This window comes from Panthera uncia (genome assembly GCF_023721935.1).
Source record: "Panthera uncia isolate 11264 chromosome A1 unlocalized genomic scaffold, Puncia_PCG_1.0 HiC_scaffold_17, whole genome shotgun sequence".
NCBI classification, from domain to species: Eukaryota; Metazoa; Chordata; class Mammalia; order Carnivora; family Felidae; genus Panthera; species Panthera uncia.
In genome coordinates this window covers 102,374,872-102,399,549 of record NW_026057577.1, presented here as the reverse complement: position 1 = coordinate 102,399,549, position 24,678 = coordinate 102,374,872, and the positions used below count along the sequence as shown (strand labels likewise).

At 39.1% G+C, this 24,678-nt stretch overlaps 1 protein-coding gene across 6 annotated transcripts in view; it reads left to right on the top strand.

The window, feature by feature from the left end:
• The first annotated feature begins 217 nt into the window (after positions 1 to 217).
• The window catches only part of TTC1 (tetratricopeptide repeat domain 1), a 56,337-nt gene continuing 31,876 nt past the window's right edge, over positions 218 to 24,678 (top strand). For 5 of the 6 annotated variants that reach the window (XM_049647866.1, XM_049647864.1, XM_049647865.1 and 2 more), the window contains exons 1-2: positions 264 to 334; positions 1,695 to 2,059. In XM_049647866.1, the coding sequence (XP_049503823.1) occupies positions 1,727 to 2,059 (333 nt within the window). In that variant the 5' untranslated portion in view covers positions 264 to 334; positions 1,695 to 1,726. Of the gene's footprint in view, positions 335 to 1,694; positions 2,060 to 24,678 lie in introns of all 6 variants that reach the window. The other variant, XM_049647867.1, reaches the window with a different exon arrangement.

The window sequence follows — 24,678 nt, the reverse complement described above, 5'->3', positions numbered from 1 at the left end:
ATGCTTCAGGATTCCTTTATACATTGTTAGCATAAGAGGTCAGAGTGACGGAGTAAATGGAACAGCTTGGAGACAACCTTTTTGCCGCAGGTGCTGAGTAATGTGGACTCTCGCCGTAACCCAAGATGGTAACTTCCGCCTGCATTTCAGTCCGTACAATGGCGTCACACACCGCGATAGCGACGTGCTTTCTCCCTGAGGGTGCCACTACATTTCCCAGGATGCTTTGCCAACAGTGATGCCATTGGTTGGCTCCGACGGAAGTGCACTTGGGTGAACGGAAATAGAAGATTTTAGAGGCTGGGAAGGTGAGGACGAGAGGAGCTGGGGAGCTGTGAGTGCCACCTGGGGCTGTCCGCTTAAGGCGTTGGGGGACTCAGAGAACAAACTGTTGGGAAGCGTAGGGTGGCCTCTTCTTAACCCCGGGGACTCAAACTCCTGCATTCTTCCACTAGACCTGGAAGCAGGGGAAACAAAACATTGTGTGGAGGCTAAGTCTTAGTATTAAGGTCTTGTTTTTTTGAAGTTGTCTTGGGACGAGCTGGGACGAATTCGGGCTCTTGTCGCGACACAAGGGGCTTTGGCGTGATTTTGCTGTGACCAGAGGGGTGAGGGGTGGAGCTGCTGACGGTCTGACTCAGCTTCTACAGCAGTGGTTCTCAATTGGCTGTACATTAGAATCACCTGGAATGCCTTTTTTAAAAAATACGAGTATCCTGGGCCTACGCCAGACGCCAAAATCAGAATCTGTGGAGGATAAGATCTGGGTAGCAGTACTTGCTAAAGCGTCCCAAGTATTGTGTTTAGCCAAGGTTGAGAGCCACTCTTTTCGTGCCTGAGTCCTGATGAGGACCAGCTGCGCCACGATTTCCTTTACAGTATAACCTGCGTGGGCTCTACAGCGCGCACTTGGGTGAATTTGACAATCGATGTTTTGGCACTGACTGCATTTTAAGCACCGTCAGATACTTATTCTTGAGCTTCATATCATGGTGCTGGAAAGGCCCGTATTTTTATTTTTATATTTTTATTTATTTATTTTTTTTTTTACGACCTGGCTATTCGTTCTGAATAAAGGTTAGGGGCGTTTCATTTTTCTTACTTTTGTTTTAGCTTATGCCTATTTTTTACAACCCTGACAAAATGTGAGCAGTGGAAAAAGGAAGAGTCACATTAAAATCGTTCTCTTTTGTTGCTTATATGAAGTTCTGAAAGGGGTGTCAGTTAAAATGATGTTTGGCATTATTTATGGGCTTATAACCAAATTTTTCTTTATAATAATTTCAATGAAAGGAAGTTAAGGTGTGTTTTGGGGTTTTGAGGTACAAATTTGTTTAGGTGTAATAGGTAGGATCTTTTTTTAATACAGGTTTCCACTGCTGTCTCAAAAGTTGAGCGTTTATCAAACCTTTCCTGAGCCAAAATGGCATAAAATAAAGATTATCCACACACCCACCACCCCCTGCTTTCCAAAAGGTCGAGTTATACCAGTTTGCTTTTACAAAGACCTGCATTAATATTTACATGTTTTCACTAAAAGAAATCTGAAGGGGATTTTCACTTTTATGAAAAGAGCTATTGCCATGCTAATGTACCATGCTAATGTTAAAAGCGAAGTGGCATAAGGCAGACTTTTGGAAAGTGGTGGATACCTGTATAAGCACCATTACCTAACATATTTTCTCTTTTCCCAGAACTTCAGCTTCACCTTCCTCACTGATCCAGCATGGGGGAGAAGTCAGAAAACTGTAGGGTTCCAGAGGATCTTTTCAATGGTTTGAAAGTTACAGATCCCCAGGAAGCAGAGTGTGCTAGCCCTCCAGTTTCTAATACCAAAGATCACCATTTCCAGAGCAAGTTGCTGAAGGATGTTGAAGCCCATCCCCAGGAGGACCAGGGAGAAGAGGAGTGTTTTCATGACCCTAGCACCTCATTTGAAAAGGAGGAGCCAGGAGTGGACAGGGTTGAGAACAAACCTGATGATAATGTGAATTCCTCTGAACTAGATGAAGAATACCTAATAGAACTGGAAAAAAACATGCCAGATGAAGAGAAACAGGTAAATATTTATTGTGCACTATCTGCCACGATAAACTGCTTTTTAAAATGAATAAATGTGTTTGATACTGTATCACAGATTGGGTCATCTGTGCTGAAAGAGTTACTTGCCCATCTGTGTCCTTATTGCTTTAGTAGTGACAGAGCTGAGATAAATCAGTAGCACGGAGTGTGTCTGCTTAACAGATTTCCTTTTTTTTTTTTTCCTTTTTTTTTTTTTTTTGGTCAACTTTGAGTTCTTCTGTTTGCCTCATATAATTTTATAACATCTGTATATACCTTTTAGCTTTTTTTTTTTTAAAAAATGGCCTTATTGGTGGTTGGCTGCTGAAATTCCTGTAAGGGACGTTTTTTGGTTAGACTTTAGAATTATGGTATGCTGCTTATTTGTATTAATCCCTTGATAGCAAAAAAAAAAAAAAAAAAAAAATATGACTGCCTGAATATTCTGGTGGTGGTTTGGTTGCAGAGGGCAATGACTGGGCCCTGTATTGTTTACATAACATTCTTGAGAAATAGACTTGTATATGATAGTAGTTATCATTTGTTAAGCACCTATAATTTGCCAGCTACTAAACTTAGAAAGTTGTGTTTTCATGTGATCTTTACAACACACCTATGAAACATATACTGTTAGCATTTCCCATAAGAGAACAGAATTTAGTAACTTGCCCAAGATCACATGTGTAATAAATGGCAGAACTGATTCTCAAACCCAGGTCTGATTCCAAAGTATAATGTAGCATTTAATAACAAAAACAGCTGTCTTTCTACAAAGCAAATACACTAAAACAATGTACATTTTCCTGCTTCTTTGCCCCTGGGCCACATCCTTAACTGGGCAAGCCTTCACTTTTGGAGACAGAAGTCTTGGTATCGTCCACATATCCTTCCTTCTCATCTCCTAATCGAGGTCATCTGAATAGTTACCATAATATCTGAGTTCCTTGTCTGCAAGGAACTTGAATGAGATTTGTATCTTAGGCTTCTGAACAACTCACTCACTGAGCAGGTTATGATACATTGGTAATGGGCAGGGATTCTGAATGTGCACTGTAACGGGAATTGGGAAGTAATGTGACATGGAGCATCTTGTCTCTCCTTGGGCATTTTTCATTATTAAGCCTATTGGTTTTATTTTATTTTTTATTTTTTTGAGAGAGAGCACATGCACACCCATGCAAGTGGGGAACAGGGCAGAGAGAATCTTAAGCAGTCTCCATGCTGTCAGAGCCTGATATGGGGTTCCATCCCACAACCGTGAGATTGTGACCTGAGCCAAAATCAAGAGTCGGACGCTTAACCGCCTGAGCCACCCACACACCCCAAGTCTATTAGTTTTAACGTGCATGGTTAGCTTTTGTACTAGTGTGATACGATAAAATAACAATGGCTTAGAAGAGAAGGACAAAGGGCAAAATGAACCAATTTCATAAACTACCTCAGCAGAAATGGCTCAGAAAATTAAATCACATACTGTTCAATAATTAGGGAAATGATTTTCCAGAAAGTGTTTGATTCATATCACAGGTGCAGGCTTTTTAGAAGCATTGATTAAATGTCTGTGTTAAAACGTTAGCAATGCCTTTCTGATACCTTAATGTGTTTTACCCTGATGGTGAATTTTCTACTGTGCCATTGGTTTGACAGTTGTGTGATTTGACTCGAGATGTTACATACTCTGCCTCCCATTCCCAATTTAGTAAAACTTTGTGTCTCCTGGCCAGGAATCACATTTTAAGTTCTATAAATATTTAAAACAATTACTTTTATTGCCTCTAAGTTGAATATTCTAAATGGCACAATGACTTTTAAACTTTTTTCTTCCTTTTAAAAGTTAAGATATAACTTACATATAGTGAAACTGTTTACATTCTGTGTACAGTTCAGTGAGTCTTGACAACTGTATGCACCTGTGTAACTCACACCCTTATTAGGATCCAGAACATAACCATCGTTCCAGAAACTCCCATTGTGTGCATCACCACTCATTTTGTCCCTGCACCCCCACCAACCCAGGGACCCACTGCTCTGATTCCTATTCCATAGGTTGGTTTTTTCCTATTCTAGACTTTTGTGTAAATATAATCACTTTTCAGATATAAACATTTTGTATTTTATATTTGTGTATCAACTTGTATGTTTTTGTAGCTTAATTTGAAAATTTGTAACAATATCTCTTAGAAACAACATGCTGTGGTGATAGCCATTGTTATTTTGTAGAAATGTAAACCATTAATTCCACTAAGGAAACAACCTCCAAGAGTGCAGACTACCTTTACCTAATTGTGGTACTACTCTCTTGGGTATTTTTCTGGTGTTTTGATAAATATCTTTATGAAATTATTAGGAAACCAACAAAACAGATGAAGAAATCTCTCTTCACTGCACACATGGTTTGCTTTTATAGGTCACTAGGAACAGGATACCTTTAAACTTGATTCTTTTAAAATAGAGTTGAGATAATTCAACAACAACAAAATAAACACAAATTGCCAAAAAATGTGAACAGATTTTTAGCCTCACTAATAGTGTTTAAGTGCAGATTAAAACATTACGTCTCGATTTATCTGATGTCAGCAATGAGAGGACACAAAGAGTGCTTGTGCTAATTTTGGGAGTTTAAAGTGCTATGTCATTTCTGTGGGATATAGGTATCACATTTTTAATATGAATATTTCTTTAGACCAAGGCTATCAATAGAACCTTTTGCAGTGATGGGAATGTTCTATGTATACTCTGTTTAGTATGGTAGCTACTGGCCATGATCAACCACATTTTAATAGTCATCAGCTGTGGAGCATTTGAAATGTGGCTAGTAGAGATGAGGAACTGAATTTTACAATTTTTAGTCATTTATTTTAAGGAAGTTATTAGAGATGTGTACAGATGTCTACATAAAGATGTGTCACAACATCATTCATAATTTTGAACATTAGAAATGATGTTCAACAGAGGGTATATTACTTTAAACAGTTTTGCCATTTTTATGCAGTAGCATGTAATGCAGTCATTAAAAAGAAAGATAAATCTTAATATTGATGTGGAAAAAATACCTGTTAATTGAATTAAGCAGGTGTGAAATATGGCTTATAATAACAATTATGTACTTGGGTTTGTCCCAGTTCCTAGCAGAGTTCCTAAACCCTTGGAATTTCCTAATAAGAAATAAGGGTGTGTTTTGTTATTTATAACCAGCCCCTTTCAACCACACACATAGGAGCTTTCCAAAAATCACCTCAAGAATGAGGTCTGGTTGTCAGAGTTTGGAGCTTTCAGCCCCACCTCTGGGGAGGGGACAGAGGCTGGAGGTTGAGTTAATCACTAGTGACCAATGATTTGACCAGTGGTGCTTATGTACTGAAACCTACATTAAAACCCCAGGGGCGCCTGGGTGGCTCAGTCAGTTAAGCGCTCAGGTCATGATCTCACAGGTTGTGAGTTCGAGCCCTGCGTTGGGCTCTGTGCTCACATTGCGAAGCCTGGAGCCCACTTCGAGTTCTGTGTCTCCCTCTCTCTCTGCCCTCTGTCATCCTCTCTGTCTGTCTCTCAAAAATAAATATTTTTTAAAAATTAAAAAATCCATTTTAGTACTATGAGTGTGCAGATAGAATTGAAGTCTGCCTTAAATCTTCAGGAAAAGACCATCTAATTCTAAAAGTAGCATGCATTATCAGTCATAGTAACAGCCATGTGCTAAACTAAATAAAATACCCTAATATTGTGCACTTACCAAAGTACTCAGCTAGTTTTGTTCTTCTTCTTCTTCTTTTTTTTTTTTTTTTTTTTTTTTTTTTAATGTTTATACTTTTGAGAAAGGCAGAGCACAAGCAGGGGAGGGCAGAGAGGGAGGGACACACGGAATCCGAAGCAGACTCCAGGCTCAGAGCTGTCAGCACAGAGCCTGGCACAGGGCTCAAATCCCCAAACCATAAGATCATGACCTGAGCTGAAGTCAGACGCCTAACTGACTGAGCCACCCAAGAGCTCCTGTTTTGTTTTGTTCTTTGATCCTAGGTATCTAATTCTTGTCTTCATAGAACATTAAAGAAAATCTATGTTTTGCTGTCAGCAGAAATGAATGTGTTCACACTAAAATATAAGTTACTAACCTTCATTATATAACAACACTAAACAGTGGGGGAAATTTGGAGGGACTTAACAATGGAAGTTACTTCATTTGATTTTATAAATATTAAAATATTTGGGTATCTTTTAAGCTTGATGATACAAATTTCTATGCTGTTCACTCAGTTCAACCTCATTTGAAAGTATTTAAATCAGAGTACATTTAAATATTTATTTTCATTATTTGGTTCATAGACACTTGAGTTTTCCTCTTACCCCCTTTTTCTTAGGAAAAGAACCTCAAGCAATTAGCAAATTCTAAATCCTGTTGATGAAAAGTTGGGCTTTCTATGATGTAGTAAGAGATATGAGATATCTGTTTATGGCTGGGTAGGACCAGAAATGCACTTTTGCAGAATGTTTAAACCTGTTTGCTATAATATGGAACAGAAACAGGTATCCTTCTTAGTCTGTCTAGCACTGGTTAAAGTTTTTCTCAGGAAGTCTTTCATATTATAACTGTTCACTATCTTTTCCTTATAGCATCATAATTTTCCTTTTTGTGGAGTGAAAATTGGAGTAGCTACTAAATGTATTAAGGGTAATCCTCCAGAAATGCACTAGGAGATGTTATAGTCACAACAACTTCCATTTGGTTTTGGAAGTTGCTAACATAGCATAATCGATGTTTTTAAATCAAACAAAGTGATGGGGTGCCTGGATGGCTCAGTCGGTTGAGCATCCAACTTCAGCTCAGGTCATGATCTCGCGGTCTGTGAGTTTGAGCCCCACGTCGGGGTCTGTGCTGACAGCTCAGAGCTTGGAGCCTGCTTCAGATTCTGTCTCCCTCTCTCTCTACCCCTCCCCCGCTCATGCTCTGTTTCTCACTCTGTCAAAAATAAATAAACATTAAAAAATAAATAAACAAACTGAGTATAACTACGATTTGTACTTGAAACTTATGTTTTGGCATTTGAATAAAACAAAAGTACTCAATGAAAAAACAAATTTAAACAAAAGGGTTCAGAGAGCTTCTGAATTGGGTGAACATGTAGAGGTGCAAGGAGGGTGACATACTCAGAGAGCATGGAAGCTCAGTGCCCCTTCCTGCATACCGTCTCTTCTGTCTGCCTGTGCCCAGAGTTACAGTCTTTTTTTTTTTTTAATTTTTTTTAATGTTTATTTATTTTTGAAGGGGAGAGAGAGCATGAGCAGGGGAGGGGCAGAGAAAGAGGGAGACACAGAATTCAAAGCAGGCTCCAGGCTGTGAGCTGTCAGCACAGAGACTGACTCGGGGCTTGAACTCATGAGCCGTGAGATCATGACCTGAGCCGAAGTCAGACGCTTAACCGACTGAGCCACCCAGGGGCCCCAGAGTTACAACTTTAGAATAAAACAGTAATCTAGTAAGTGAACTGGTTTCTTGAGTTCTGGGAGTCTCTTTAGCAAATTAATTGCAACTGAGGAGGAAGTCATGGGAACTTCCCGTTTATAGCCCAAGGGTCAAAAGCAGAGGTGACAACCTTGACTGGCAGTTGGCATCTGAAGTAGGGGTGGGGTTGGGAGCAAGTCCTTAATTTGTAGGATCTGATGCATCTCCAGGTGGAGTGTGTCCAAAGTGAGTGAAAACGCAGGGCAGCATCTAGTGTCTGCTGTAGAGTTGGAGTTGTTGGTGCAGGGGAAACTCCCACACGTCTGGTCACAGAAGTGTTCGGTGTGTTGGTAGGAGAGGAGACACGCAAGAGGTGTGTTCCCTTTACAGCAGGTTATAGAATAGTCCATGATGATTCCTTTTGAGTTAAAAACTTGTGTAAAAATGTGTTCAGACATGAAAGTTTGGAAAGATACGGGGTGTGATTATTGGGAAACTTTTATTTATGTTTAATATACTTTTTTGAAGTATAGTTGACATACAGAGTTCTATTAGGTTTAGGTGGACAGCATAGTGATTTAACAGTTCCATACATTACTCAGTTCTTGCCATGGTAGTGCTTACCGGTAAGTCTGTCAGCATACAAAGTTATTACGGTATTATTGACTGTATTCCCTATGCTGTGCTTTTCATCCCTGTGACATATTTTATAACTGGAAGTTTGAACCTCTTAATCGCCTTCCCCTGTTTTATTCTCTACTTTTTTTTTATACAGTAAGTGCACATCACATTTATAATCAACAACACAAGTAATTCCATTTTGAGAATATAAATAAAAATTGATTCTTTACCACCAGCATGGATTTTTTACCAGAGCACAGAAAGCTGACCTTTGAGGATTTGGAAAGAAATGCTATTATAGGATCTGTGTATGTTTCTCTTCAGGTAGAATCAAGTATCAATAGCTAAAGCCTGTTATTCAAGCAGACTTGACTTGCCCTGTGGCTGAGCAGATAATCCAGGCTCAATTGGAGTTCCAGTTCTCAGCAGAACTCCTAAATCAGTAATGGAGAAGGGGAGGGAGAGGAGGCAAAAACAAGAGTAATGGAGGAAGAAGGCAGCTAAGATTTTTAAAAACAGGCAAAATCTTTTAAGGAAAGCACTGTGTGTGTGTGTGTGTGTGTGTGTTTCAGCAGTATATCTTAAGTATTTGTGAAAACCTAAATGTTGACATGACTATCCAGAGGAATGGGATTTTAGCAAACATTTGAGGTGTACTGGAACTGTGAAGCAAATAAGTGCTTCTCAAAGGTGTGGCTGATGTAAAGGACAAATCTGGTAGCAGATGAGAATTGTTGTTTTGAAATTATGATACAAAGATGCTTTATAGTATCAGAACCTATAGAACATACTGCATAGGGCTGATCCTGTGAGAAAATCACCTTTTCTGGGGTACTTGTCACAGTGGAGTTTAGTCGTATGTAAATTCCCTAGATAATTCTTATGCGCTCACTGAAGTTTGAAGACCACTGTCTTAAGGCCTTGCACATCATCTTCCTTCACTCAATAGCTGTTGAATAAATACTATGATTATCTCTCCTGTGAAGGTCAGTAATTGATCTTACGAGTTACAGAGAGTTTATCTCATTCATTTATTTATTCCAGAAATACTTGGATTTCTTCCACATACCACGAATTGTTTGAAGCCCTTAAGGATACAGTGGTAAACAGGATGAGAGGGTTTCTCTTCTCTCCTAGCTGCTATATGCTAGTTGGGAGGTATAAAAAATTTTTAAGATGAAGTAATGTAGGGGTGGGGTTGGAAGGATGGGGAGGACTACTTTAGATTGGCTGGTCAGGAAAAGCCTTCTCTGGAGAGGTTGTAGATCAGCAAAGACTTGGAGGGAAAGTCAAATGTGTGACAATCAGAGAGGGAAATGTTCCATGCAATGGGGCAAAGTAGTATACAGCATGATTTCTTAGCTTCAGCTACTGGGTGGATGGTGATTCCATTTACAAATATGGAGAAGATGGAGGGACTTAGAGTTCATCAGGGCTCTAGTGATATAATTCTTGCTATAAATGAAAAGTTTATTTGTAAGCCAAAGTGCAGATGTAGTTACTTTAATGGGTTGGCTCCCTCCTACCAGTTGTTTGCCCATGGTATTCATTTGTAAATAGGTACACCCATAGATCCATTTAAGTACAGAAGTCTGTGTTTGGTAAATGTGGACTCAGAGCACAAGATTTCTGGGATTTTAAGGTGTATTTTGAGAGGAAGAGAAAGAGAGTGAGCGAGAGAGCTCTTGGGGGATGGGGGTGGGGCAGAGAGAGAATACGAAGCAGGCTCCATGCTGCCTGACATGGGGCTTGAACTCACGAACCATGAGATCATGACCTGAGCTGAAACCAAGAGTCAGGTGCTTAACCGACTGAGCCACCCAGGCACCCCAAGATTTCTGGGATTTTAAAACATTTTCCTTAGGCTCTGAAGACATAAAGGATTATTCTTTCCTTCAAGACTTTATCTCTAGCCAGGGACCATTATTGAAGTATTGTTTGGAACAGAAGTTCTTCATCAGTTATTTCCCTCTCATTTTTCCTTAATCTCACAGTACTTAATCCTTTTGATTTCCATGTTTCTGCCTTCTCATTGCGTTATTTTCATAATTGTTATCAATGCTGCTGTAGCAGTGGGCCTGTTTGCAGGGAACATTCTTCTGGTTGCTTCCAGAAAGTTTTCAGTAACTTTTCTATAGTGCCCTGTATATTCTGTTAACCTTATGACAAAACTCTTTCTGATTTGTTTTTTCCTTTTTAATGGGCATCCTTTTGAATTAAGGTTGCCATATTTATTAATTTCTTAAAGTTTACTAGTATTGGATTTAACGAACACTGTTAACAAATGATTAAATAAAATCCTAGAATTTAAGAATTGGAAAGACCTTAGATTTCTGATCCTGAGTTTAAGTCGGGAAATAACTTTTCCAAAATTTTTACTCCCAAAACATTTGGAAGTTAGTGGGATAATTTTAGATTCTTTGCTGATGAAACAGTTAAAGTGGCATTCAGTGTTCCTTGTGTTTATTAAGGAAGATCACTTTATGTAGATCAATGGTTCTCAAACTGTATAGTGCCTAAGAGTCACAGGAAATTTATTAATCATGCAAAGCCCTGAGAAGTGTCTGATAGCACAGACTTGTGAGGTAGCAGCCAGGAATCTGCTTTAACAAACATCTCCAGGTCATTTTGTTATAGGTAGAACTGTGGTCACTCTTTGGGAGACAGAAAGCCAGATTGACAAATATGACCAAGCTTCCAAAACGCAAGTATAACCAGTATACTGACTGCATCTCACATCAGAAGAGTTGACTCATGGGATGTTTTTCTTTTATCTTCCTCTTTGCTCAGGTTCTATAAAAGGTTTGTTGGGCTGAATTTAAACAGTACTAAAATAAGGAAATTTATTTCTATTAAATTGAATTTTGGGAAATAGAACTTTCTGAACTAAGAAACAAGGAAATATTTCCAAGATTAGTTCCTTATAGGTCAGTCATCTATCCTGAGAAAGATAAGACTTAGTGAGAGGTCAGATTCTCACTACAGCTCAAATCCAGAGAACCTCCCTCCAGACTCCCTAGAAGACTTCTAAAAGTAACTTGTGGAAAAAACAAATATGTCTGTATGTGTAAAGCAAATGATGTCTGATTTCAAAGAAAATAAAACTGAAGCTTGTCTTTTTAATGATAAAGGAATTCCCTTCAGGATCATTTGTAGGATGGGTGTCTTCAGTCCTTTCAGTGTGTAGTTGTTCCACCCCACCTAGATAAGACTGAAGCAGCAATGGTACTTGTGCCTCCATTTTCCAACCCTTTAGTAAGTGTGTGGCTTTTTTAACCTTCTCTTTGACCATTAAGTGATCTTTGAACACAGTGCTTGACTTAAAAGTTTATTTTATAGCAATTACTTTACAAAACTGCAGGGGGAAGCAGAGACCTGCTGATAGATTTACAATATGGAAATTAACCTGCTGGTGTGAATCTCTTGATTTTCTCCTTTTTATGTATTAAATCTATGATCATTGCAGGATTGTTAAATGATTTTTTTAAATGTATTTAATGCAAGTTTTTTATCATTTAATGATAGAAGGAGTATACATTTATAAGCTCCAAATTGTTTCTTTTGTATTCACTGATCTTTTTTTTTTTTTTTTTTTTTTTTTTTAATTTTTTTTTTCAACATTTATTTATTTTTGGGACAGAGAGAGACAGAGCATGAACGGGGGAGGGGCAGAGAGAGAGGGAGACAGAATCGGAAACAGGCTCCAGGCTCTGAGCCATCAGCCCAGAGCCTGACGCGGGGCTCGAACTCACGGAGTGCGAGATCGTGACCTGGCTGAAGTCGGACGCCCAACCGACTGCGCCACCCAGGCGCCCCTGTATTCACTGATCTTAAGAATAGGGAATATTCCTAGCTAGCACTGAAAAGGTGGTTGTTTCATGATTAATAAGGGAATTAAGGAGCACCTTCTGACATTTGCCAGTTTACACCAAAATTAAAGTTGTATCAACTTCAATTCTCTAGGATTTGAGGTACAGTTGGAAAGCTATTCCTCACACTGAGATTAAAGAGGAATTCACCTATATCTTCTTCCAATACTTATATGGTTTCACTTTTTATATTTAGATCTCCAGTCTACTTGGAGTTTGCTCTTGTGTAAGATGCAACATATATTCTAGTTTTATCTTTTTCCAAATGACTACCAAGTTGTCCCAGCACCATTTTTAAAAGTCTACTCTTGCTTCAATGATTTGATTAAATTTTAATATCAACTCAGACTGAGTTTGTATTTTTTTTTCCAAATGCTCACCTTCCATCTGTTAAATTATCAGTTAAAACCTAACTTAGTTTATAGTGGTATCATTAATCAAAGTAACCACATTTAGACATGGGTTAGATCACCGTTGAATGATCTCAGTAGCAATTTTTTTTTTAATTTTTTTAATGTTTATTTATTTTTGAGAGAGAGAGAGCAGGGGAGTGGTAGAGAGAGAGGGAGATACAGAATCCAAAGCAGGCTCCAGGCTCTTAGCTGTCAGCACAGAGCCCAACGCGGGGCTCGAACCCACGAACCATGAGATCATGACCTGAGCTGAAGTCAGACGCTTCATGGACTGAGCCACCCGGGCGCCCCTCAGTGGTGATGAAATTTATAAATAACTGGAGAGCAGTACCTGGGTGGCTCAGTCTGTGAACTGTCTGACTTGATTTTTGGCTCAGGTCATGATCTCACGATCATGAGATCGAGCCCTGTGTTGGGCTCCGTGATGGGCGTGGAGCCTGCTTAAGATTCTCTCTCTCCTTCTCCCTCTGCTCCTCCCTACCTCAAAAAATAAGAAATAACTAGATAATTGATTAGTTTAAAAGTATAGAAATGTTTGTTGGGGTCGTGTTTTGCAATATAATACTTCAAAGTTGTTTTGTCTTTAAGAAAATACAGTTCTCTCTATTCTGTGAAATTCTTTTACCCTATAATCCAAGAACATTGTTCCCTGGAAAATAGAATAAAATAAGATCCTAGCATACCTATGTTTGTGAAGGCAAAGAATAGATGTTAAACATTTGCAAACTGAATTGGTCTGTCTGCAAAGAACTCATTTTGCTAATTCAGTGGAAAATGGCCTTGGGTTACCTATAGAAAAACAACTGAAGATCTGTGGTGCGAGTCCCTGATTCAGTGAGGTAGAGGTTTATTGTTTGTTTGTTTATTTATTTATTTATTTATTTTTAATGTTTGTTTATTTTGAAAGAGAGCACATGCCTATGAGCAGGGGGAGGGGCAGAGAGAGGAGAGAGAGAACTCCCAAGCTGACTTCTGCTGTCAGTGTAGAACCTGTCATTGGGCCCAGACTCATGAACCATGACATCGTGGCCTGATCCAGAATCAAGAGTCAGATGCTCAACCAACAGCCACCTAGGTGCCCAGTAAAGGTTTATTTTTAACATAGTTCTCAAAACAACTCGAAGTGAGTTCTCTGGGACTGGATGACATGTTCTAAAGCACTGTCATCCTCTTTACAAGTGTCTTAATTCTTGATAGCAAGGGGATTAAAAATATTTTAAAATTTAAATTTAATTTTTAAAAATTAAAATAGTGCCTTTTATGTTAGATAATTTTTTAGTGTACCATTGTAATATTTCTAATATTTAAACTGTTTCTTAGCTAAATTTATTTAGTGGTTGCTGTATAGATTTATATTATGCATCTTATTAGAGTCTAGTTTAGTTTAATACTTTGTAATTCCAGTAAAATATAGAAATTTTGCTTCAGGATAACTGTTTCTTCTTCCTTGGTGCCACCATTGTCATATACATTATATCAATTATATGTTGTAAACTCATCCACAAAGTATTGTAATTAGTCTTTTTTGTCTTTTAAAGAAATTGAGAAAATAATGTATTTCTAGAACCATTTCTAAATTTTTTTAACGTTTGTTTATTTTTGAGAGAGAGCACGAGAAGGGGAGGGTCAGAGAGAGAGGGAGACACAGAACAGAATCCGAAGCAGGCTCCAGGCTGTGAACTGACAGCACAGAGCCCAATGTGGGGCTCAAACTCACAGACTGTGAGATCATGACCTGAGCCAAAGTTGGAAGCTTAACTGACTGAGCCAACCACCCAGGTCTCCCTATAGAACCATTTCTAAAGCTTTTCATTTCTCCATGTCGATTTGAGTTACCGTCTGGTATCATTTCCTTCCAGTCCAAAGGATTTCCTTTAGTATGTCTTGTAAGGGAGGTTTGGTAGCACTATTTCTGTCTTTATCTGTGAATGTTTTTATTTTGCCTTCATTTTGAGGTACGGTCTTGCTGCATATCTAATTCTTGGTTGACAGTTTTTTTCTTTCAACATTTTGAGTATGTCATCACACTGATTTCTTTGGCGAGAAATCAGATAATAATAATAGTGTTGTTGTTCTGAACCTGATAAGTTGTTTTCCTTCTGTTCGTTCAGATTTTCTCTTTGTCTTTCAACATTTTGACTCTGGTGGTTCTAGATATGGATCTATGTACTTGGGGTTCATTGAGCTGCTTGGATCTTTAGATTAACATTTTTCATCAACATTTTAAAGACTTCAGCCATTATTTCTTCAACTATTTCTTCTGTCCCCTTTCTGGGACTCTCAACACATGTATTGTGAGGGCTCTTCATTTTTCACCATCTTTTTTCTGCTCTCAGTTCTTCAGATTGGGTGTCTATTGCTCTACCTTGAATTTTATTTAATTTTCATGCCAGTTCAAATCTCCTTTCTATGAATTTTTCATTTCAGTTATTGGACTTTTCAACTTTTTCCTTTTAAATAATTTTTGTCCTTTTGTCATGGTTCTCTTTTTTTATTTTTTTTATATTTTATTTTATTTTATTTTATTATTTTATTTTATTTTATTTTCAGTATATGAAATTTATTGTCAAATTGGTTTCCATACAACACCCAGTGCTCATCCCAAAAGGTGCCCTCCTCAATACCCATCCCCCACCCTCCCCTCCCTCCCACCCACCATCAACCCTCAGTTTGTTCTCAGTTTTTAAGAGTCTCTTATGCTTTGGCTCTCTCCCACTCTAACCTCTTTTTTTTTTTTCCTTCCCCTCCCCCATGGGTTTCTGTTAAGTTTCTCAGGATCCACCTAAGAGTGAAAACATATGGTATCTGTCTTACTCTGTATGGCTTATTTCACTTAGCATAACACTCTCCAGTTCCATCCACATTGCTATAAAGGGCCATACTTCATTCTTTCTCGTTGCCACGTAGTACTCCATTGTGTATATAAACCACAATTTCTTTATCCATTCATCAGTTGATGGACATTTAGGCTCTTTCCATAGTTTGGCTATTGTTGAGAGTGCTGCTATAAACATTGGGGTACAAGTGCCCCTATGCATCAGTACTCCTGTATCCCTTGGGTAAATTCCTAGCAGTGCTATTTCTGGGTCGTAGGGTAGATCTATTTTTAATTTTTTGAGGAACCTCCACACTGTTTTCCAGAGCGGCTGCACCAGTTTGCATTCCCACCAACAGTGCAAGAGGGTTCCCGTTTCTCCACATCCTCTCCAGCATCTATAGTCTCCTGATTTGTTCATTTTGGCCACTCTGACTGGCGTGAGGTGATATCTGAGTGTGGTTTTGATTCGTATTTCCCTGATGAGGAGCGACGTTGAGCATCTTTTCATGTGCCTGTTGGCCATCCGGATGTCTTCTTAGAGAAGTGTCTATTCATGTTTTCTGCCCATTTCTTCACTGGGTTATTTGTTTTTCGGGTGTGGAGTTTGGTGAGCTCTTTATAGATTTTGGATACTAGCCCTTTGTCCTATATGTCATTTGCAAATATCTTTTCCCATTCCGTTGGTTGCCTTTTAGTTTTGTTGGTTGTTTCCTTTGCTGTGCAGAAGCTTTTTATCTTCATAAGGTCCCAGTAGTTCATTTTTGCTTTTAATTCTCTTGCCTTTGGGGATGTGTCAAGTAAGAAATTGCTACGGCTGAGGTCAGAGAGGTCTTTTCCTGCTTTCTCCTCTAGGGTTTTGATGGTTTCCTGTCTCACATTCAGGTCCTTTATCCATTTTGAGTTTATTTTTGTGAATGGTGTGAGAAAGTGGTCTAGTTTCAATCTTCTGCATGTTGCCGTCCAGTTCTCCCATTTGTTAAAGAGACTGTCTTTTTTCCATTGGATGTTCTTCCCTGCTTTGTCAAAGATTAGTTGGCCATATGTTTGTGGGTCTAGTTCTGGGGTTTCTATTCTATTCCATTGGTCTATGTGTCTGTTTTTGTGCCAGTGGTTCTCTTTTTTTAATCATTGTCATGCTTTCATTTAAGTCTTTAAACACAATTTTCTTTAGTTCTTTGAACATGTTTATAGCTGCTTTCAAGTCTTTGCTAGATCTAAAATCGGTGATATTCAGATATTTCTGTTTACTGCTCTTTTTGTTTTGTTTTTTTTTCCTGGTTGTGGGTCAAATTTTTCTGTCTCTTTGTATACTTTACAATTTTTTGTTAAAACTGGACGTTTTAAGTAGGGATGTAACAGCTCTGGATTCTGTCCTCTACCACCACCTTCCCTGCTTGCATTATTTTTCCTGTTGCTTTTTTGCAACTGTTGCTTTTTACCTAGTCTCAAGCTGTACAGTCAATTTCTCCTGGTGTCTGTGTGGCCACTGACAGCTCTGCTCAGCTGGGTTTTGTTTTTGTCCTTTTCTTGCTGGTAGTTTTAAATATGACTTTCTTGGGGTTGCTCTTGTTTCTGTACAGCTTAGTGGTCAGCCGATAACTGGTCAGAGATTATGTTCAAACAGCTCAAACCAACAAGGCTTCCACCTACTGATCTGTGTGTGGATTTAGAAGTGTATTACAATTTTAGGAAATTTTCAGGTCAGCCCAGCTGGACCCTCTTGTGTCTCCTCAGCATAGGTGCACAGGTTCCTGATAGGACAAGTGTGAATGAATAGCTTTGGTGCTCTTCATTGCTACCAGGCATGCGCACCATCTCCAGTCCATTAGGGGTACAAGGAGAGCTTATCAGGTACCTCTGTGACTGCCTCTTCTGTCTCCCTGTTACATTTCTGCTTGGTCCATGGGTCCCTTATTTGCCCAGCCAGGGCCACAACCACAAATTAGTAGGACCCCTGACCTTCCCGGTTTGCTTACCACTCAGATTGCTGCTTATTTCTGACAGTACCACTGGGCATGGATTATTTCACCTCCAGTTTGAATCAGCTCAGCCTCCTCAAGCAGTGGTACTGCTGGTTCTTCATGGCCTTCCTTGCTTTATTAGAACTACGGTGTCAAATGATGGGAGGAAGAAGGGGAGCAGGTCCTTGCAAGGAAGCCACAGATTTCACGGCTATTTTCTGAAGTTCAGTAGTTTTTCACTAGTGTTACTCACTTTGCTGTAAGCTTTTAGTCAATTTTTAGGACACTGAAACGGCTGCTGTTAATCATTTTGTCCAGTTTATAGTTATTTTTTACGTTTGCCACATCAGAAGTCCCATCCAGTATTGAGTTTTGACCTGTTCAAATATTTATACATTAAAATTAAACCAGAAAGGATGAGGAAAAAATTAAGCCTTAAAATGGATTAATGAAATTAATGTGATCAAATTGATCACATAGAAAAGATGATTCCAGTAACGTTAAGCACAGTACTCTGGCTGTTCACCCTTAGTAGGATATATTTTAAAGTTACAAAGAACTGCAATGAGGGGTGCCTGGGTGGCTCAGTAGGTTCAGCATGCAAGTCTTGATTTCTCTCATGGTTGTGAGATCGAGCTCTGTGTCAGGCTCTGCGCTGAGCTCGGAGCCTGTTTGGGATTCTCTCTCTCCCTCTGTGCCCCTTCCCTGCTTGTGCACATGCTCTTTCTTTCTCTCTCTAAAATAAAAAATTAATTTAAAAAATTGTTTTAAAGAACTACAATGAAATCTTGAACTTTACATAGTAGGTTCATCATAGGTACTGATATTCATATAGTAACTTCAGAACTTTTCTGTTAATTTTAGGATAGAGCAAATGAGTAAATATATTGCTGTTACTGGGAACCAGAGTTTTCGGTGTGGGAGAAAGTGAGGAAGAATCAGGTGGTGTTCACTTGTCTGACTGCATACAAGATTTCATGTTTATGTATTCTTTGACTTGTGGCGTTTTTGTTTTTTTATTTTTTAAAGTTGTATCTCCTGGATTTCTTACTGAGAGGACCTAAAAACAATGACTTGCTAGTAACAGGGAACGTACTAGCATCCAGATCTTGGTTTCTAAATACCATTCCCCATCAAAAGGATCCAGGACTCCTTGGAAAAATGGCTGATTCCAAGGCTGGAGCACGCGTAGTACAAAGTATCCTATCTGGAACACAGTATGCACTGGCAGCAAAGTCCACCCATAGGAACCCCTGGAAGTGAGCTGGGAGATTTAGGAGCCTGGTCTAAATCCTGGAGCCCCTTGGGAGGAAAGGTGCAATCAGCCAAGGGCCTGGACAGGGGCCCTGGACAGGGCCCCTCTTGCCTTGGTCTGAAGGCTGCACAATGTTTTATTACCCATTGAAGCATGAAGTAACATTCCAAATATTCTGCAGTGTTTGTACACATATGTATTATATAATTATAATTATATAGTTATGTAATATATACCAAATTAGAGGTGACAAGGTACAGTGCATTCACAGAAAGGTCACGCAGGGAAGGAAGCGAAAGGTGGCTGTGCTTGTGTGACTTTGAAAACCCAGAAAATTTTGTTTTTGGGAAAACAGTTGGGAAGAAAATACGGAAGAGAAACAAGTGCATTCCAAGGTGGGGATGCATATACAAAGGAATGGAATGAAGGATAAAAGATAAGCGTGGTAGGTGTTGAGAGACAGTGAAGAGATCAGACTGTCTAAAGGAAGGACTTGTGTTGGGTGGTAATGAGAGGTAAGGTGGAGTAGATTGGAATACAAGTTTGATGTAGTTTAAAAAAAATAGAAAACCAAGAGATATCTGATCTTGATTTTCTTACCTGTAAAATGGGTCATTTAATACTTTCATGCTCACATCTGAGAATTGCCCTGCAAAAAGCAAATGAGCTAATGTACGTGACTGCAGATTTTAAGAAGTAACGTGCTATATCCTGATACAAGTTATATTAAATTTTGAACACCAGGCTGAAAAGTTTGCAGTTGGGGTAATAACTGCTGAAATAAACTCCATTCATCACGAGCATTATCTCTTTGGGGTTTTCCTTGACAGCTCCTGTGATGATTTACAATGCAGAATAATGTCACTGTTTCTTCCTGAGTTTTCCATGATGGGGAGGAGTACTGAGTAAAGAGCTCTGTAAAATTTATTTGGTTTCCATTGTTATGGAAATAAAATTCTAGAGCAGATATTTCTCTGTGAACCCTCTGGAATGTGTTAAAAGACCTTGTGGAAGGGCACCTACCTGGCTGGCTCAATCAGTAGAGTATGCGACTGTTGATCTCTGGGGTCGTGAATGTAAGCCCCACATTGGATATAAAGTTTACTTTAAGGGACCCCTGGGTGGTTCAGTTAGTTAAGCGTCCAAGTTAGGTGGTGATCTCACATTTTGTGAGTTCGAGCCCCTCCGCTTTGGGCTCTGCACTGATAGTTCGGAGCCGGGAACCTGCTTTGGATTCTGTCTGTCTGTCTCGCTGGCTGGCTGTCTGTCGCTCTCTCTCTCAAAAAAAAAAAAAAAAGTGCATTGTAGACACATATGACAGGGCTCCTAACCACATTATACGTTATACCAGAACCTGATAATTTGAACCTGATAATGCTGCTGAATGTCAACACCACCAGCTCATTTATGTGTGTATGTTCTTGGCATTTAGCATGCTAAATAAGACTCCTGATACAATCTGTGCTTGGATTCCAGTAATATTACAGTATGCGTGCCGTCTTTTGGAGAAAGAGAATGTTCTGGCAGCAGCATAAACCCTAGTCTTTGTACTGGGATCAAGATAGTCCCTTGGCACAGCTGGGAGTAGTGCAGCTTTCTCCTAAATGTACTATTTTTAGCTGTTTCCAAGGAGATATTCAGCATGATAGTGATAATTGCATTAATCCTCAATTTACACAATCTGTGGAAACAGCAGCTCTTTTCCAGTGTTTACTACTTAATGGGTCACTGAGTTGTGATTTGTCAGCTGAAAAAATAAAATGCCTTCCTTTGAATAATTGGCTTCAGAAATATGATCTGGATCTCTTCCCTCTGCCAGTTCAACCTTTAGTCCTGGTTACAGAGACACTGAACATAGCATAATGTTTAAACTTGTGGAATCACTATGTTGTGCACCTGAAACTTAATGTAACACTGTGTGTTAGCTACACTCAAGTAAAAAAATATAGTTTGAAAAAAGACACTGTGAGCTTTTCCCAGACTGCCTGCTCAGGCTTGCCATCATCATTAATTCCTTCTGGTATACCTTGGATCTAAGTTTTGCCTACTGGTATGTCAGTGTTCTAAATTTACCAAAGAGTGATTAAACTCTTAACATACGCGCGCGTGCGAGTGCACACACACGCACACACACAACACCCCACACGAGTCTGATCTGGCAGTCTGAGTGATTCATCTGTGTTCATAAAACATTCCTGATGAGTTTGCAATGGAGAACAGATTATAGCTTAGAAAGTAGCTTGAAATTAGAGTTAAAACAGAGGAGACTGAAAGTTCAGAATGGATATTAAACTCTAGTAACTTGATGAGTTGTTCTTCTCTAAAGAATTTTTGTTTTTGCAATAGCCTTTTAAAATATATTAAAGACCTTTAGGACCTATGATGATGTATACCATACCATATTCGTACGATTATGTAATTTTCTCTTTTAACTTATTAATATGCTACCTTACATTAATATGTATTCTAATGTCAAACTTTTCACCGTTAGAACCTAATTGGCCAGTTATGCATTTTGTGTGTATGAATTTAAAACTGACCATGAATTTGCTATTATTTATAGGGCTGTAATTTTACCTTAATTAAAGTTGTTTTCTAATCTTTTTTTCATACCCCCTTCACTCATGTCTCCCACCCCCTAACCCCACCTTTGGCAATTGCCAATCTATTCTCTGTTTCTATGAGCTTGGGATTTTTTTGTGTTTTATTGTTTAGATTCCACATATAAGAAAAATCGTATTTATCTTTTCCTTCATTTAGGGTAATGCCCTCAAGATCAATTTATGTTATTGCAGATGGCAAGATTCCATCTTTTTATGGCTGAATAATATTCAGTTGTGTGTATATATACATCACAATTTCTTTTTCTTCTTGTTTTTTTGTTTGTTTTGTTTTTACTAGGCAAAGAACTTTATTAACCTTGTTTCAAACTTTATCCCCAGGCTTCTTCAGCTTAATTCACTGCAAAGAATGAATTGCGTATGAGCAAAAACTAAAAAGAGCTGCATTGTCCCAGAGGCTTGGGCTTAAACATATTAGAGATCCATGAACAGAATTTTAAAAAGCAGTCATAAAATAGCAGCTCCCAGTAACTTCTTCAAGTTTTATCTTCTCCAGAAGCTGACTCAGTTCAGTTTGCTTCATTCTTGGAAGCTTCATCAAAAACTTTCCACAGGATCTGGAACTTCATCCTCCTCCTCCTCTCTGGTAGCTAGTGGTTCTTCGCCATCCGCAGATCGTGCGGGCAAAGCTTTAGCCCGTCTCTTCTTAAACTAGTCAGACCATCTGCACCGCGCTGGTTCAAGATCCTGGGGAGCATTTCTGTCAGCTCCTTTGTCTCAGCATGCCCTGTGATGTTGAAAAGTGTTCACTGCCAAGAATGGCTGGACTTTAGGGTTGTCAAAGTGGATCACTATACCTTGGTTTGTGAACGTATTCACTTCTTCAATACCAGAGATACTGTTTACCCCCAACTTCTTTAAGGAGAACTGAAGTTTTTCATCATCTGTCGCCATTCCGTGGTCCCCCTTCTTTCAGTGAGCTGCACACTCTGCTTGCAGTTTGGCAAGTTTACCCTGGTTCGTGATAGTTTCTTTCATCTTTTGGGGGCAGAAATGGAACCGAGCAGGGGACTAGGGTTAGCGCTCAGGGAGTCTTGGGCAGAGCAGCTGAGATAAGGTGGTCACACGTGGGGGTGCAAGGTGGCAGCTAGAAGGAGACTGGAATGAGGCCCAATCCACAATTTATCCCTTCATCCGTTGACTGACACTTAGGTTGTTTCCGTATCTTGGCTATTGTAAATAATGCTGCAGTGAGCATAAGGGTGCATATATCTCTTCAAGTTAGTGCTTTCATTTTCTTTGGCTAAATACCCCGAAGTGGAATTGCTGGGTCATATGGTAATTCCATTTTTAATTTTTTAAGGAAACTCCATACAATTTTCCATAGTGATTGTGCCAGTTTACATTCCCACCAACAGTGCATAAGGGTTCTTTTCTCCACATCCTCAACATTTGTTTCTTGTTTTTGTTTTTGTTTTTTTTAAGTAATAACCATTCTAGCAAGTGTGAGTGGTATTTCATTGTGGTTTTTATTTGCATTTCCCTGATGATTAATGATGTTGAACATCTTTTCATGTACTTATTGGCCATCTGTATGTCTTTGGAAAAAAGTCTGTTCACATCTTCTGCCCATTTTTTAATCTGATTGGTTTTGCTATTAAGTTGTATGAGTTGTTTATATAGTTTGGATATTAACCCTTTATTAGATATATGATTTGCCAACATTTTCTCCCATTCAGTAGGTTGCCTTTTCATTTTGTTCATGGTTTCCTTTGCTGAGCAGAAGATTTTTCAGTTTGATATGGCCCCACTTGTTTATTTTTGCTTTTTTTGCCTTCGCTTTTGGTGTCAGGTTCAGAAAATCATCAGCAAGATCTATGTCAAGGAACTTACTGCCTGTATGCTCTTCTAGAAATTTTTTATGGTTTCAGGTGTTACATTAAAGTCTTAATCCATTGTGAGTTAATTTTTGTGTAGAATGTGAGATAGTGGTCCAGTTTCATTCTTTCACAATGTGGCTGTCCAGTTTTCCCAACACCATCTATTGAAGAGACTGTCCTTTCCCCATTGTATATTCTTGGCTCTTTTGTCATAAATTAATTGACTGCATATGCATGCATTTATTTCTTGCCTCTGCGTTCCATTGATCTATGCGTCAGTTTTTATGCTAATACCATACTATTTTAATTAGTATAGCTTTGTAATATAGCTTGAAATCGGACCATGATGCCTCCAGCTTTGTTCTTCTTTGTCAGGGTTGCTTTGGCTCTTCAGGGTGGAAATAACTTTTTTTGAGTATAGTTGACACACTATGTTACGTTAGTTTCAGGTGTACAACATAGTGATCCACCAAGTTTATACATTATGCTATCTATGTTCACCACAATTGTAGCTACCATCTGTCTCCACATATTGCTATTATAATATCATTGACTATGTTCCTTATGCTGTGCCCTTTAATCCTGTGACTTATTCATTCCATAATTGGAAGCCTGTATTTCCCTCTGCCCTTGACCTGTTTTGCCCAACCCCCTACACCCCTCCTCACTGGTAGCTGCCAGTTCTCTGTATTTATAGGTCTGATTCTGCTTTTTGTTTGTTGATTCATTTATTTTTGTTTGTTTAGGTTCCACTTATGACTGAAATCATATGGTATTTGTCTTCCTCTGTCTGACTTATACCACTTAGCATAATACCTGCTAGGTCCATCAACATTGTCTCAAATGGCACTATTTCATCCTTTTTATGGCTGCATAATATTCCACTGTGTCTATATAACATATCTTCCTCATCTATTCATTTAGGTTGCTTCCATATCATGGCTGTTTTTTGAAAACCTCCACACTGGCTGTGCCAATTTACATTCCCACCAACAGTGTACAAGGGTTCCTTTTCTTCACATGTTATTTCTTATCTTTTTGATTTTAGCCATTCTAGCAGGTGTAAGATGATGTCTCGTTTTGATTTACATTTCCCTGATGATTAGTAATGTTGAGCATCTTTTATGTGTCTGTTGGCCATCTGTATGTCTTCTTGAAAAAACTTTTAGCCGAATTTGTTATGGAGTTTTCTTTGCTTCCAGCATCCAACTCCCCTTCCTAGCTGGAAGAATTCTTCTGCATTGTAGTCTTGTTCAGTGGCCTTACCCCGTGTTCCTCATTCTATTCTCTGACAGCTAAGGCATGTGAGCTATGCTTGGCTTATTGGATGCTCCTAAGCAATACTTTGAATTTCGATTGGGGCAAAGAAAAGGAAATAGTTAGGGTTTATTTGCCCCTATTACAGCCCTTCCACTAAAAGACAGTTAGGGAAGCCTAACTGAGCCTGGGTGGCTCAGACAGTTAAGCGTCTGTCTCTTGCTTTCGGCTCGGGTCATGGTCTTGTGGTTCGTGGGTTCAGGCCCACATCGGGCTCTGTGCTGATGATGTGGAGCCTGCTTGGGATTCTCTCTCTCACTCTCGCTCTGTGCTCCCCCCCCCCCCCCCCGGAAAATAAATAAATAAATAAATAGACAGTTAATGCTTTCTTGCTTCTTGACTTAACAGAGCTGCCTTGAATCCTGCCCATTTTCTAAGCCTGTGTTTTTAGGCCTCCCAGTGATTCTGTGAGTACCAGTATCTTTCCAGTGAATCTTCCCTCTTTAAAATTTTTTTTACCTGGGGCGCCTGGGTGGCTTAGTTGG